Below are 15,602 nucleotides of genomic sequence, written 5' to 3' on the forward strand. Positions count from 1 at the left end.
AAAAGGTGTGGCTATGGGTACCCGCATGGGCCCCAGTTATGCCTGTCTCTTTATGGGGTATGTGGAACATTCCTTGTTCCAGTCCTACTCTGGCCCCCTCCCACAACTCTTTCTGCGGTACATCGATGATTGCTTCGGTGCTGCTTCATGCTCTTGTCTGGACCTGGAAAAATTTATTAATTTTGCTTCCAATTTCCACCCCTCCATCATTTTCATATGGTCCATTTCTGACACTTCCCTTCCCTTCCTTGACCTCTCTGTCTCAATTTCTGGTGATAGACTGTCCACCAATATCCATTACAAGCCTACCAACTCCCACAGCTACCTCGACTACAGCTCCTCACACCCCGCTTCCTGTAAGGACTCCATCCCATTCTCTCAGTTCCTTCGCCTCCATTGCATCTGTTCTGATGATGCCGCTTTCAAAAACACTTCCTCTGACATGTCTTACTTCTTCCTTAACCGAGGTTTTCCACCCACGATGGTTGACAGGGCCCTCAACCGTGTCTGGCCCATCTCCCGCGCATCCACCCTTACGCCTTCCTCTTCCTTCCAGAAACATGATACGTTCCACCTTGTCCTCACTTATCACCCCACCAGCCTCCGCATTCAAAGGATCATGTTCCATTTCCACCAACTCCAGCATGATGCCACCACCAAACACATCTTCCTTTCACCCCCCTGGCGGCATTCCGCAGGGATCATTCCCTCCGGGATACCCTGGCCCACTCTTCCATCCCCCCTACATCTCAACCCCCTCCCACAGCACCTTCCCATGCAACCGCAGAAGGTGTAACACCTGCCCCTTTACTTCCCCTCTCCTCACCGCCCAAGGGCCCAAACATTCCTTTCAAGTGAAGCAGCATTTCACTTGCACTTCCCTCAATTTAGTCTATTGCATTCGTTGTTCCCAATGCGGTTTCCTCTACATTGGAGAGACCAAACACAGACTGGGTGACTGCTTTGCAGAACAACTTCGGTCTGTCGGCAAGCATGACCCAGACCTCCCCGTCGCTTGCCATTTCAACACTCCACTGTGCTCTCATGCCCACGTCTGTCCTTGGCCTGCTGCATTGTTCCAATGAAGCTCAACGCAAACTGGAGGAACAGCACCTCATCTTCCGACTAGGCACTTTACAGTCTTCCGGACTGAACACTGAGTTCAACAATTTTAGACCATGAACTCTCTCCTCCATCCCCACCCCCTTTCCGATCCCCCCCCTTTTTCCCCAATAATTTATATAGATTTTTCTTTTCCCACCTATTTCCATTATTTTTAAATGTATTTCCATCCATTGTTTTATCTCTTTCTTTTAGCCTATTTCGATTCCTTCACCCCACCCCCACTAGGGCTATCTGTACTTTGCTTGTCCTGCTTTCTACCCTTAATTAGCACATTCCTTAGGTAGTATCACCACCTTCAACACTTCTTTGTCCTTTTGTCTATGACATCTTTTAGTTATCTCCACCTATCACTGGCCCTCTATCCAGCTCTACCCTTCCCCCTCCTTAAACCAGCTTATATTTCACCTCTTTTCTATTTTTACTTAGTTCTGTTGAAGAGTCATATGGAATCAAAACATTAATTGTGTCCCTCTCTGCAGATGCTGACAGACCTGCTGAGTTTTTCCAGGTATGTTTACTTTTGTTTTGGATTTCCAGCATCCGCAGTTTTTGCTTTTATAATAAAGGAACCTTGTTTCTTTTTTTACACACAGGAAGCTGGGGTTCTGAAGCAGATAGCTGTGTTTGTGTGTATTCTTAATTGTTAAGAAGTTAAGAAACAATTCAAATGGCGATGAGGATGGGATCATCATTATTAGAGGCTTTTGATCTAGCTACTGTGGAGTTTGCAGTTTATGTTGAGCAAATGGAACAGTTTTTCATTGCGAATGAGATTGAAGAGGAAAAGAAGGCTCAGCGTTTCTTACAGTCATTGGAATTAAAAATTTCACTTTAAATTTCAAGGCTACCTGGAAGAAGCGTTGAATGATCACGGGGTTTGTGGACTAAGAAATGAAAGAATTCAGCAGAGATTGTTAGCGGAGCAAGAGTTGACACTGAAGAAAGCACTCAAGGTTGTGCAAAGCATAAAAATGGCAGAGAAACAAGCTGGAGATTTGAAAGCGCATTCTAACAATGCCGAACTTAAAATAGTAAAGTCATGGTATACTCGCTTTCAAACATGTTATCGCTGTAATGGAATAGGGCATAATGCAGAAATCTGAAGTGAAAAACCACTGATTGTCGTTACTGTGGAAAAAAAAGACACATAGAACATGCATGTAGATCGAAGGCTAATCACTGTAAAGAAGAACCGCCAAGAAAAGAGCACACAGACAAGTTGCGTTTGAAAATAAAAAGGCAGTTTTAAAAGATGCAGGACTTGTAAACAAAATACAAAAGCACTGCAAGTCCAGACAAGACAGAAAGTGAAACTAACAGCGACAATACACGAGCAATTGTATTGCATTCAGTCTGATCTGAAGCTCGATGAAGGACTAAAAGTTGGCATTGCCTTAAATGGTAAAATGGTTGAAATGGAGGTTGACACTGGAGCATCTGTTTCTATTGCTTCAGAGAAGACATGGGAGAAAATTTTCAAGAAATGCCCATTGGAGAAAGCTCTCTTCCAGTTTAGCACTCACACTGGTGAGCCTGTAAACATACTTGGAAGAATGTCCATTCAAGCTAAATATGGAGATCAAATAGCAAGGTTGCCACTTGACATTGTGAAAGGGGATTGTTCATCGCTTATGGGCAGGAATTGACTAAAAGGAATTTGGCTGGACTGGAATAAAATCAATAAAGTGCATTGCAACCCCATGTTGCAGTCCTTGTTAGACAAGCATGCTGATGTCTTCAATTAATTGTTAGACAAGCATAATGATGTCTTCAATGTTTTGGAATTATTAAAGACAGTGAAGCCAAACTTGCTGTGAAGGCCAAAGGTTCTTCAAACCAGGTTCAGTTCCCTACTCAATGTGACAGAAAATCGAGCAGGAACTAGAACGACTTGAAAACTACCAGATAATTGAGAAAGTTTATTATGCAGAGTGGGCAGCTCCAATAGTCTCAGCAGTGAAGGATGACGGGTCTATCAGAATATCTGATGACTATAAAATTGCCATTAATCCTTTCAGTACCCGCTACTGAAAATTGAGGACTTGTTCACTACTCTAAATGGAGGTGAATTATTCACAAAACCTTACCTATCACAGATATTTTTGCTAATGCAGCTGAGTGAAGATTCCAGGAAGTATACAACCATCAGCACACACAGAGGTCTATATCAATACAAACGATTACCATTCAGAATCGTGTCATCACCAGCCTTATTCCAGCAGGCCACGGACAAAATACTGCAGGGCCTCCCTGGTATAATCTGCTTCCGAGACGACATGCTCATCACTGGGAAAAACCTCCCAACTTAATTAGAGAACCTAGGCAGGGTCCTGGGTAGATTGGAAAAGTACGGTATCCGCTGTAATAAACCCAGATGCTCTTTCCTGAAGCCCTCAGTGGAGTACCTGGGATAGATGAAACTGGCCTCTCAACCTCACCCAGAAAGGTGGAGGCAGTGGTGAATGCACCACAGTTCAAAAATGTTAAGCAGCTTCGTTCATTTTTGGGACTTGTAAATTACTACAGCAAGTTCATTTCCAGTTTGGCTACCAAGGCAGCACCACTGAATAATCTGAAGGCGGCAGCAAAATGGGACTGGTCACAAGCCTGTCAGGAAAGTTTCAAGGAACTCAAGCAAGAACTCACTTCTGCTAAAGTCCTGGAAGATTTCAATGAAACATTACCTGTCGGCTTGTACGGCGAGGCAATGGCACAGTGGTATTGTCACTGGACTAGTGTTCTAGAGATCTAAGGAATGCTCTGGGGACCTTGGTTTGAATCCCACCATGGAAGATGGTGAAATTTGAATTCAATAAAAATCTGGAATTAAAAGTGATGATGACCACAAAGCCGATTGTTGTAAAAACCTACCTGTAAAAAACACAGAAGGAAATCCGCTGTCCTGACCTGGTCCTCTAAATAAGGACAATTAGGGGTGGGCAATAAATGCTGGCCTAGCCAGCAATACCCATATCCCAAGAAGAAATAAAAAAAAAATTCCTGATTGCATTACATCGGACATATGTTCCTGATTGTGGTGATGCCCGCACAAAATGGCCTCATGTTATGCTCATGAAGTTGCCTACTTCAGCAAAGACCACTGATGCTCTCCAGAACGAGTTCACTACTTTTGGATTGCCGGAGCAACTTGTGTCTGACAATGGCACGCAGTTCACATCATGTGAATTTCAAACATTCCTGAAAAACAGTAGGATCAAGCAGATTCTCATCTCGCCCTACCACACATCCTCAAATTGTGAAGTTTTGTCCAGACATTCGAAATGGCTATATTGAAGGGAAGGACGCAAACAGATCGGAAGTTGAAGGTGAAATAGTTTTTGATGATGTATCATAACACACCGCATTCAACAACAGCTGATGTTCAGAAGACGACTGCATACCAGGATGAATTTGCTGTGCCAGGATTTGAAAGGAAAGATTGGTTCAAGGCAACCTGATCAGAAAAGGTCACATGACACAAGCAAACCAGCTCATGGTTTAATCTGGATCAGTCTGTTTGGGTCCGAAATTACTGTGGAACACCCAAGTGCCTCCTGGGAAGAATCATCAAGCATAGAGGACCACTGACCTATGATGTTGAATCTTCCTGTGGAATCTGACCAGATTAGAGAAGCCAAATCCAAAGAACCAAATTTCCAGGGATCTCCAGTTACAGTGGAAGATTTCCAGGAAACATCTGCTCCAGTTGGTGAAACCTGAATTAATTCAACTGACAAACCTGTAGCACTTGCAGCTGCAACTGTTGAACCTGAACAAAAACAAGTGGAACAGCAGAACCTTCCATTTATATGCAAACAAACTGGGATACCTAAGCCAACACTCCTCCCTAGACCAAAGTGAATCTGCAAATTGTCCCTGACTAAAGGCGGAGGAGGTGTGATGTTTGTGCTTAACGTTTATGATTTTTTGTAAAAGGACATTTTAGTTAAAAAAATGTTATGTAAAAAAAACCTGCCAGTAGGGTATGCTAAGTCCTGGCTGTATTGCACTGTGGTGTAGAATAAGGAATAAAAGAACCTTGTTTTTTTACACAGGAAGCTGAGGTTCAGAAGCAGATAGCTGTGTGTGTGTGTGTTTTCTTAATTGTTAAGAAGTGACAAAACACTTCAGTTGCTATGAATACCACATGGGCCCTAGCTATATGTACCTTTTTGTGGGATATGTGAAACATTCTTTGTTCTAGTTCTACTTGGGGCCCCTCTCCATCTCTTTTTCCGATACATTGATAACTGTAGTGGATCTGCCTCCTGCCCTGTTCCTGAACTGGAATGTGTTATCAACTTAGCTTTCAATTTCTACTCTTTTCTTGCCTTCAAATGGTCTACCTCAGATTCTTCCCTTCCTTGACTTCTGTGTCTCCATTTCTGGGATAGGCTATCAGCTAATATTCACTACAAGCCCAATGACTCACAGTCAACTTGACTACGCTTCCTCAGAATCTGCTTTTTATGAGGACTCTATGCCATTCTCCCTGTTTCTCTGTTGCATCTGTTCTGATGACGCAACCTTTCATACTAACACATCCAATATGTCTTCCTTTCTCCTCAACTGTGGATTCCCTACCACCATGGTTGATAGGGCCCTTGATCGTGAACATTCCGTTTCATGCTATTTTGCCCTCATTCCTACCCCTCCCAGACACAAGAAGGGGTTCTCCATGTCCTCACCTTCCACCCTATCAGTGTTCATATTCAACAGATCATAAGACCATAAGACATAGGAGCAGAAATTAGGCCATTCAGCCCATTGAGTCTGCTCCACCATTCAGTCATGGCTGATAAGTTTCTCAACCTCATTCTCCCGCCTTCTCCCCATAACCTTTGATCCCCTTACTAATCAAGAACCTATCTATCTCAGTCTTAAATACACTCAATGAACTGGCCTCCACAGCCTCCTGTGGCAATGAATTTCATAGATTCACCACTCTCTGGCTAAAGAAGTTTCTCCTCATCTCTGTTCTAAAAGGTCTTCCCTTTACTCTGAGGCTGTACCCTCGGGTCCTAGTCTCTCCTACTAATGGAAACATCTTCCCCATGTCCACTCTGTCCAGGCCTTTCAGTATTCTGTAAGTTTCAATCAGATCCCCCCTCATCCTTCTAAACTCCATCCAGTATAGACCCAGAGTCCTCAAACATTCCTCATATATTAAGCCTTTCATTCCTGGGATCATTCTCGTGAACATCCTCTGGACCCTCTCCAGTAGCAGCACATCCTTCCTGAGATAAGGGGCCCAAAATTGCTCAAAATATTCTAAATGTGGTCTGACCAGAGCCTTCTAAAGCCTCAGCAACACTTCCCTGTTTTTACATTCTAGTCCTCTCAAAATAAATGCCAACATTGCATTTGTCTGCCTAACTACTGACTCAATCTGCAAGTTAACCTTAAGAGAATCCTGGACTCGGACTCCGACTCCCAAGTCCCTTTGCATTCCAAATTTCTGAATTCTCTCCCCATTTAGAAAATAGTCTATGCCTCTATTCTTCCTACCAAAGTGCATGACCTCACACTTCCCCACGTTGTATTTCATCTGCCACTTCTTTGCCCATTCTCCTAACCTGTCCAAATCCTTCTGCAGCTTCCCTGCCTCCTCAATACTACCTGTCCCTTCACCTATATTTGTATCATCTGCAAACTTAGCCAAGATGCCCTCAGTCCCTTCATCTAGATCATTAATGTATAAAGTGAAAAGTTGTGGTCCCAACACTGACCCCTGCGGAACTCCACTAGTCATCGGCCGCCATCCTGAGAAGGACCCCCTTATCCCCACTCTCTGCCTCCTGCCAGCCAATCTTCTATCATGCTAGTACCTTGTCTCTAACACCATGGGCTCTTATCTTACTGAGCAGCCTCCTTTGCAGCACCTTGTCAAAGGCCTTCTGGAAGTCCAAGTAGATAGCATCCATTGGCTCTCCTTTGTCTAACCTACTCATTACTTCCTCAAAGAATTCTAACAGATTTGTCTGGCACGACCTCCCCTTGATGAATCCATGCTGACTTTGCCCTTTTTTACGATCCTCTGTCATTTCCCTAGAGTATGAAAACACAACCAAACACATCTTCCTCTCCCCTCCCTTTCCAGTATTCTGAAGGAACCGTTCACTCTGACACCCTGGACCACTCCTCAAGCACATCCAACACCTCCTTCCGGTCTCTTGGCATTTTTCCACTCAAGGACAGGAGATGCAACACCTGGCCTTTTACCATTCCCTTCTTACCATCCAATGTCACAAACGCTTCGTCCAGCTAAAACAGCAATTTACTTGTATTTCCTTCAATTTAATATATTGCATTCATTGCTCACAATGTGGTCTCTTCTACACTGGGAGACCAAATGCAGATTTAGCCTTGTGCCATAAATGCTTTAATCATTTAATCTCTCCTGACTTTCACCTTATTACAGACTTTCCCTTTTATTCTTTTTTTCCACCTTCCCCACTGTCACTTGCTCAAATCTCACATTTCTAACTTTTCCCAGTTCAGGTGAAAGATCACAGACTTGAAATGCTAACTTTGCTTTTCACTCTTCTCATATGCTGCCAGACCTGCCGAGTACTTGCAGCATTTTCTGCTTTTATTATGCTCTTTCTTCTTCAAGAAGAACAATCATTCAGTTATAACTAATTTTAATTTCCATTGCCAATTTCATGAAAGAATCATTTTTTTTCCAGAAGTAAGAGAACTGCAATGAAGAGAAATATATCTTGGGGACAGCCATACTGTTTCAGATTTTATTTTTGGTCATCAGCTTTCAAATATTGATTGCCAAGTGACTTGTAACAATGTGCATGGAAAATACAACATCAAAAAAAAAAATGACAGAATTCTTTTTATTTTTTTCTTATTCCTTCATGGATTGACTGTTGCTAGCAAGGCCAGCATTGTTGCCCAACCCTAAATGCCTTTGAGAAGGTGGTGGTGAGCCATGTTCTTGAACCGCTGCAGTCCATTTGGTGCAGCCACACCCATTGTGCTGTTAGGAAGGGCTGGTTTTAATTTTTTTTCAACTTTTCTGTAGCAGTTTGGTTTATCTGAGTGGCTTACTTATCCATTTCAGAGGGCAGTTCAGAGTCAACCACATCACTGTGGGTCTGGGGTCAATGTAGGCTGGAGCAAAGTAAGGACAGCAGATTTCCTTACCTAGAAGGGATTAATGAACTAGATGGGTTTTTACAACAATCCGATATTTTCATGGTCACCATTACCGAGATGAGCTTTTCATTACAGATTTATTAATTAATCGAATCTAAGTTCCACTAATTGCCATGGGGGCATTTGAATCCCTGTCCCCAGAGCCTGGGCCTCTGCACTACTTGCCTATTACTAGAGGCAGTGGCATAATGGTAATGTCACTGAACTGGTAAGGGAAGGAAATCTGCCATCCTTACCTGGTCTGGCTTGGGATGTGAATCCAGACACACAGCAACGTGGTTCACTCTTAAATGCACTTTGAAATATCCAAGCAAGCCACTCAGTTGTACCAAGCCACTGCAGAAAAGTCAAAAAGGAATGATACCAGAAAGACCATGTGGCATCAACCTAGGCTTTTACTGTTGTGGGGTCAAGATCCTGAAACTTGCTTCCTAACAGCACTAGAGGTTTACGTACATCACATGGATTGCAACAGTTCAGGGGTGGTGCTCAGCACCATCTTCTCAAGGGCAATTAGGGATGGGCAACAAATGCTGGCCTAGCCAGTGATGCCCAAATCTCATGAAAGAATAAATTTAAAAAGTAACATTACCACTATGCCACTATCTTCATCAATAAAAGATACTGGATAGCAGTTGAATTTATTACAATTTCAGAATGATTTATAATCACCATCACAAACTGTATGTATTAAATGCTACTCCGTAGCAGCAAGCAACATCTGTATATTGTACCTCCCTATCGGGTACAGGATTGATGACATATGGGTGGAATTTAATTGAACCCACCGGAGGGGGCATGATGGCGAGGATGCTGGGAGAATCGGGAGCACCTGCATCGGATTTCCGGTGTTGGGAAAATTGTTCCCATTTAAGTTGGGGGCAGGAAGGGCCTGAAGCAGGAATCTCACCCATCAGCAGTGGGATGTCAATTAGGCATAGGGGGAGATGGTGGTGTGGTAATGTCACTGGGCTAGTAATCCAGAGGCCCAGGCTAATGCAAATTCCACCACAGCAGCTGGTGGAATTTAAACTCAATTAATAAATTTGGAATATAACGCTAGTCTCAGTAATGGTAGCCATGAAACTATCATCGATTGTCATGAAGACCCATCTGGTTCACTTTCCTGGTCCCACAACAATGTAGTTGACTCTTAATTACCCTCTGAAATGTTCAATTCAAGGGCATTTAAGGATGGGCAACAAATGCTGGCTTTGTCAACAACGTCCACACCACAGTAAAGCAAAAAGGGGTCAAAAAGGGCTCATTAATGAGCCACTTGATACCAATTATCCCTGTGCCCACTGGAATTCAGTAGTGGCTCAGGGATTAAATGCGACAAGCACAGCTCTCCCTTGCCTCCTCAAGGTCTCCCAGCCAACCCTGTCAGGTTTATCTGCGTACTCATGGTGGGGATGGGAGACCTTCGTTGATAGTCACTCAGTGCCTGTTTAAGGGGCCTGGCAACAAGAAAGGACTGTTTGCTGAAAGCCATCCCTCTGCATATGCCTCCAACCCCCTCATATCTGGCAACCCCTTCCCCATGACCCCCATGCTGCCCCACCGATCTGTGTCCTGGAATCAAGCGTCAATCCTCAGGCTGGGCCTGGCAGCATTATTGGTAGCACGCCCACTCTCAGTGGTGCTGCTGGCAATGGAGAGCAGCCGGCCTCCGACTGGCTGGCAGCTTTTGGGGAGGCTGGATTTCCAGCCCCAGAGGATCCTAAATCTAATGGAAGGCCTGACGATGGCCAATTCTTAAATAATTCTACCCCGAGGAAATGGTGTAGAGCTCCCAACTGTTCTCCGACAGGGAGTGGGGACCCCAGTCGTGGGAACAAAACCTTGGCCGAGGACTTTAAGCAACGCTGTATCCATCTCAAAGTTAACAATTGAAAAAATAATTCAAAAATTTCAACTACACCAAAAATTCCATTCTTCATATAAGAAAAGCTGATATTAAAATAGCAAGAAAATATTCTATTTTTAATATACTTTGGCCAGACATATAATGATCCGTTCCTTTTCGTTCTTTACAGACCAACCCTTACTTGCCAAAAGTGAAACTGCTGTTAATTCTTCTAGTCACTAAGCTCCAGTTGCAGAGATTTAAACATCACCTTGCAGTGTGACAAATTCTGAGAGACATTCTGCCAAGTGTTTCACTTTGGATGAATTACCAAAATTCAGAGTTACTAATCCTTACTTCATATGTATAACACAGTATAATTATGTGTGAAGTGCTTATTTGAAAGGAGTGCTGTATTTTGTTTCAAAATTGTTTCTAAACCAATCTCTATATTTAAAAAGATATAAGTATGAAGGTAGTCTCTCATTTAAAAAGTGTCTGATTGTTGCACAGGACAAGCTCTAGTTTCACTCACCATATTTCAGAAAAACCACATTGTGAGGGGGCCATTCTAGTTAAGCTCATTCAGTCTCTCTGGTATTGAGTAAGTGACGAGATGGATATGTGGAATTGTTTTTCATCATACATAAATAGGGGCTCCTAATCATGCCTGAAGATTTGAGGTTAATGAAAACAAAATGTCCATGGAAAAATAGTAGTGACTTACTGGTGAGAAGCTAGGCCTGAATTAATCCCCACAATTAAAAATGCCTCAAGGAGGTGATGTCTTAGTCATTAAGGGCACTGGGATTGGCAATGTGACTAATTCAGTTAGTAAATGACATATCCACTGACACATTCAAATAGACATCCGAAGCAAATTTAAAATTACTGCCTAGCACCAAAATTCATAAAGACCATTTGAATGCCCTAAAATTCTGCAGTGTTCATTCAGACTCAACAAAGCCAGGTCACTTTTTTTTTTTTTGAGTCAGCCAAATGTCTGGCACATATGGAAACTTATCACCACATTTAAGAGTCTCCCAAACAAATGACTGAAAAACTCAGAGGTAATGGTAATGCTGTTCAAATATGTCTCCCTGTTTACCTATTGCATGACAGCTTGGGCATGGATCAGCATAGCCGAAGTTTAGAAATTCCCATGTGTGCATTGGGCTCCAAGTCTAAACAGTTCATACGATGTGCTTTACTTACACAGAGCACAGGTAAAATTTCTTGCTACTTGTCCAGCCTTGACCAACCGACCCATTCGGACATTGGCATGCATCAGGAAACAAGTGGGAGGAATCTCAGCTGCCTGTGTCAAGTCCACCCCTCTAGTACCACTGCTAAGTGAAACTGATTGGTCAATAACAAAAATAGAAAATGCTGGAAAAACTCAGCAGGTCTAACAGCATCTGTGGAGAGGAAAACAGAGTTAACATTTCGAGTCTGTATGACTCTTCTTCAGGTTGGTCAATAGATTACTGCGAATTGTCTGGGTTTGTGGGTCAGATAACTGACTCTGCCACAAAGGATTCACTCACTCCATAATTGTCATCATAAGGTTTTTCACCTCAGAGCACCTTGGCCCCAAACAGATACATTTAACATCTCTTCCCCTTTCATCCCCAAAGAAGATGGTCACTAGTTGGCCAAGTCAAACCATGTGCATGCATCTGCAAAACAACAGAATTCACAGACTATGTACAAGTCCTGCCAGCCAATTTATTAAATGGAAACATATGTATTTTAAAAATTGATGGTCATGTGAGAGAAACATGCTTGAGTGAAACATCCTGCCCTACTCTTCTGATTCTGACCAGAACTAATATACTGAACAGCAGAGTGCTTCAATTGACCGGCAGATTAACTTGCACATTAACAGATGGGTGTAAGGGCTTCTGGATCCCTATCTAATACACAAAAGTTAAAATAAAAAAATACATGCTTTACACCAATAAGTTGGAAGAAAAGTTGGTCTTGGGCTATAAATTTGTGTTTTTGTAAAAAATGGACAGGGTGACATCACCTGGTTATTCTTTGCCCCCCAGTCCACAACCCCCCTCCCCCAAAATCATTTCCTCAAACGCAATTACTGAACTTACTGAATACTTGTCTCCAGAATGAATTGGCTTTGTCTGGTTCTTCTCTCTTGAAAGACTCTTTGCTGGTGACTGATCTTGCAGAGTTATCAAACTCAATCCTTTCCTTTTATCTTTTAGAGAAGCTTGCTGATGACGTTTTATCCTTTCAAGCTGCTCCTCAACACTCATTCGAGGTCGAGGACCTTCTGCTAGGAAAAGCTGCTCAACTGCACTCTTGGGTCTTTCCTGCATTAATAGAATTGAATTACAATTAACTAATATGATGTTTTATTGAGGGAAAAGAAACACGAAATTCCTTATTTTCAGTGGACCAATATCTGTGGCTTCTATTTTTCATCTAATTCATTTTATTTTCAAAATCAACATGCCCTGCTCCCAATCCAGCCTTTTGGCAGTGCTGTAGGACACTAATTGTGTAGGTTTTGAGCTACTGTGCACGTTGTTTATTTATAATCACCAAATTTATCAGGTCCACAGAAATTGTCAACGACCATCAGTTTGTGCAGCATTCTAATATTCTTCACCTGAGAAGTCGCAAAGCTTTAAATAAGGGAAGGAAAAGCAGTTGATACTCTGCAGATTGGGAACATGGAAGAGTCATACTGGGGTGCTGAAGAGCATGAGATATAAAAACAGAATGTAGTTTGTATATTTGGATTTCCTCTTTCCAGTTAATAGTGAAACGTGCATTCACACTTTTCAGAATTGTGAATAACCGATTGATAAAAATTACAAGAACCACATGGTTCTCAATATAAGTTGAAGAACTTTAAAAATGTAATTTTCCCTGGAGGGAATTATATATTCTATGTCTAAATAAAAAACAACTATCCACAAGTTACACAAAATTTGCGTGTGCTGTACTTGAATTTACACTATTCTCATACAGTAGTCTCCTTATACATACCATGTGAGGTCCAGCTCCATCCACCTTTCTATGCTTTCTTAATGTAACGTAAGAAGCAATTGTGGAAGATTCAGGCATTGGGGATTTGCTTCTAGGAGGGACTATACCAACTGGAAAAGACAAACCTGCAATATGTGAAAGCTCTGTTAAATAGCTTAAATAGCTTAAATTAGCTTTAAAAAAACTTTACCGCCCATCTCATGTAACGAATTGAACATTCCAGATAAATAATAATAAGTTTACATTCATCATTCTCAAATCCAGCCGGCAAGCAGAAACCAACAAATTTTAAAAAGTTCAAAATAGGAAGAAAAACACATTTTTTAAAAAGGTTATTAGTTATAAGATGCACTTTTATTTCACAAACACTATTGCAACTGGAAACTGGCCTAATAATAACACCCATCAATGTTTGCCCCTTGTTTCTTAGCTTTATCCAAACTGATTCTATATCTTGATCTTCCGATCTAAGAACCCTTCTCACTAATGTACTGATCTTGGGCTTCATTGACAGCGCTACCCACCTCTTCCTCCCTTTTGCCTATCCTTCCTAAGTGTCAAATATCCTCAACACTCAGTTCCCAGCCTTGGTTATTCTGCAACCACATCTCCATTACAGCAATTAGATCATACCTCCCATTTGTGCTGCCAATTCATCAACCTTTATCTGAATACACACAACATTCAGAATGAGTGCCTTTAATTCTGTGTTTTTATTATTTCTGCAACCTCTCGTCTTATCTGCTGGCGCACTCTTAAGTATGTACGCTCTGTCCCTTCCCACCACACTCAGGTTATCAATTTCCTTAATGCTACCTTGTTGTCTTGCCTTGTCCTGTCTCTTTAATTCATCTCATCTTCCCTCACTTGATCCCTCACCCCTACTATTTAGTTTTAAGGGTCAGCACCTTATTAGTTGGGGGCTGCCTGGCTTGAGGTGGGCAGTGGATGACCAGCAGGATGAGATGATTCTTACCATTGTTGGAGACAGCCCCGTATCACCTGTTCGCTATACCAAATGAGTTGCGCTCACCACGTACGCTGTCTCCCATGTTTGCAGTTTTGCTACAGTGCATTAACAGTGTCCTCTCCAACACGCAAGCTGCAGAAAATTCTTGGAGACCCTGGCTGTTGACATGTCAGGGTCCCCCGCTCCTGACCTCCCCAATTGGGTCCATCAGCTTGGTTGCAGGAGTTGCTGGAAAAGTGAACTGACATATTAAGATGTCAGTCCACTTTTGGGCTCCATTCCAGACTTTCTGTCAGGTTTTACTCCATTAGCCTTCAACACTACCAAGGTATCCACAAAACAGCTATTTTCCCAAAACTAGGAGTTTGGTTCAGGAGCGCCTGGGCAAGCCTGTATACTACATTATCTGGGAACAAAAACTCCTAAGAGTTGCTCTGAAGCTTTAGCCTGGGGCTGTGAGGAACCAAGTTTCTGTGTGTCACCATGAAGACGACAGCAGTGGACTTGCAGATGGAGAGGCTATGTATTGACACAGAGAGACTTACGCATTTGGTTCTCCTTTCATGTTGCTGCTAACTAGCAGTGTAGGTTGAAAATGGGAAGCACACTAAAAGCAAGAAGCAGGCTAACTCACTTTACCCACACATTAGGTACAATCCATCAACACATGGGAGCAGCATCAGGCATACCTAAAAATGAGGTGCTAATCAAGCTACAACATAGGGCTACAGGCACCTTAAACAGCAGAAGTAGCATGCTACAGACAGAGCAAAGCGATCCCTACAATCAATGGATTAGATCAATGTTCTACAGTCCTTCCACATCCAATTGTGAATGGCGGTGGATAATTAAACAACTAACTGGAGAAGGAGGTGTCACAAACATACCTACCCTCAATGACAAGGGAGCTCAGCACATCAGCATAAAAGACAAGGCTGAAGCATTTGCAAGCATCTTCAGCCAGAGTTGCCAAGTGGATCATCCATCTCCTCCTGAAGTCCACAGCATCACAGATGCCAGTCTTCAGCCAGTTGGGTTCACTCCATGTGTTGTTAAGGAGCAGCTGAAGGTAATGGATGCTGCAAAGGCTATAAGGTCTCATAACATTTTGGCTGTCAAAGTGAAGACTCGTGCTCCAGAACTAGCAGCGGCCCGGGTAAAGCTGTATCAGTACAGCTGCAACACTGGCATCTGTTAAGCAATGTGGAAAATTGCCCAAGTATGTCCTGTCCATAAAATGCATAGCAAATCCAATCAACCAAATTATCTCACCATAAGTCTGCTCTCAACCATCAGCAAATTGATGAAAGGTGTCACTGACATTGTTATCTTATGGCACTTACTCAGCAATAACTTAGACACCAATGCTCAGGTTGGCTTCCACCACAGCCACCTGGCTGCAGTCTTCAATATAGCTTGAACCAAACATGGACAAAAGAGTGGAATTCCAGGTTGAAGTGAGGGTGACTGCTC

At 42.6% G+C, this 15,602-nt stretch overlaps 1 protein-coding gene across 5 annotated transcripts in view; it reads right to left on the reverse strand.

The window, feature by feature from the left end:
* plekha5 (pleckstrin homology domain containing, family A member 5) overlaps window positions 1-15,602 on the reverse strand; it is a 410,437-nt gene that overhangs the window by 18,932 nt on the left and 375,903 nt on the right. For all 5 annotated transcript variants that reach the window (XM_041202944.1, XM_041202941.1, XM_041202945.1 and 2 more), the window contains 2 exons: window positions 13,160-13,284; window positions 12,253-12,477 (listed from right to left, as the gene is read on the reverse strand). In XM_041202944.1, coding sequence (XP_041058878.1) covers window positions 12,253-12,477; window positions 13,160-13,284 — 350 coding nt within the window. The remainder of the gene's footprint in view (window positions 1-12,252; window positions 12,478-13,159; window positions 13,285-15,602) is intronic.

Source organism: Carcharodon carcharias, chromosome 13 (genome assembly GCF_017639515.1).
Source record: "Carcharodon carcharias isolate sCarCar2 chromosome 13, sCarCar2.pri, whole genome shotgun sequence".
Classification (NCBI taxonomy): Eukaryota; Metazoa; Chordata; class Chondrichthyes; order Lamniformes; family Lamnidae; genus Carcharodon; species Carcharodon carcharias.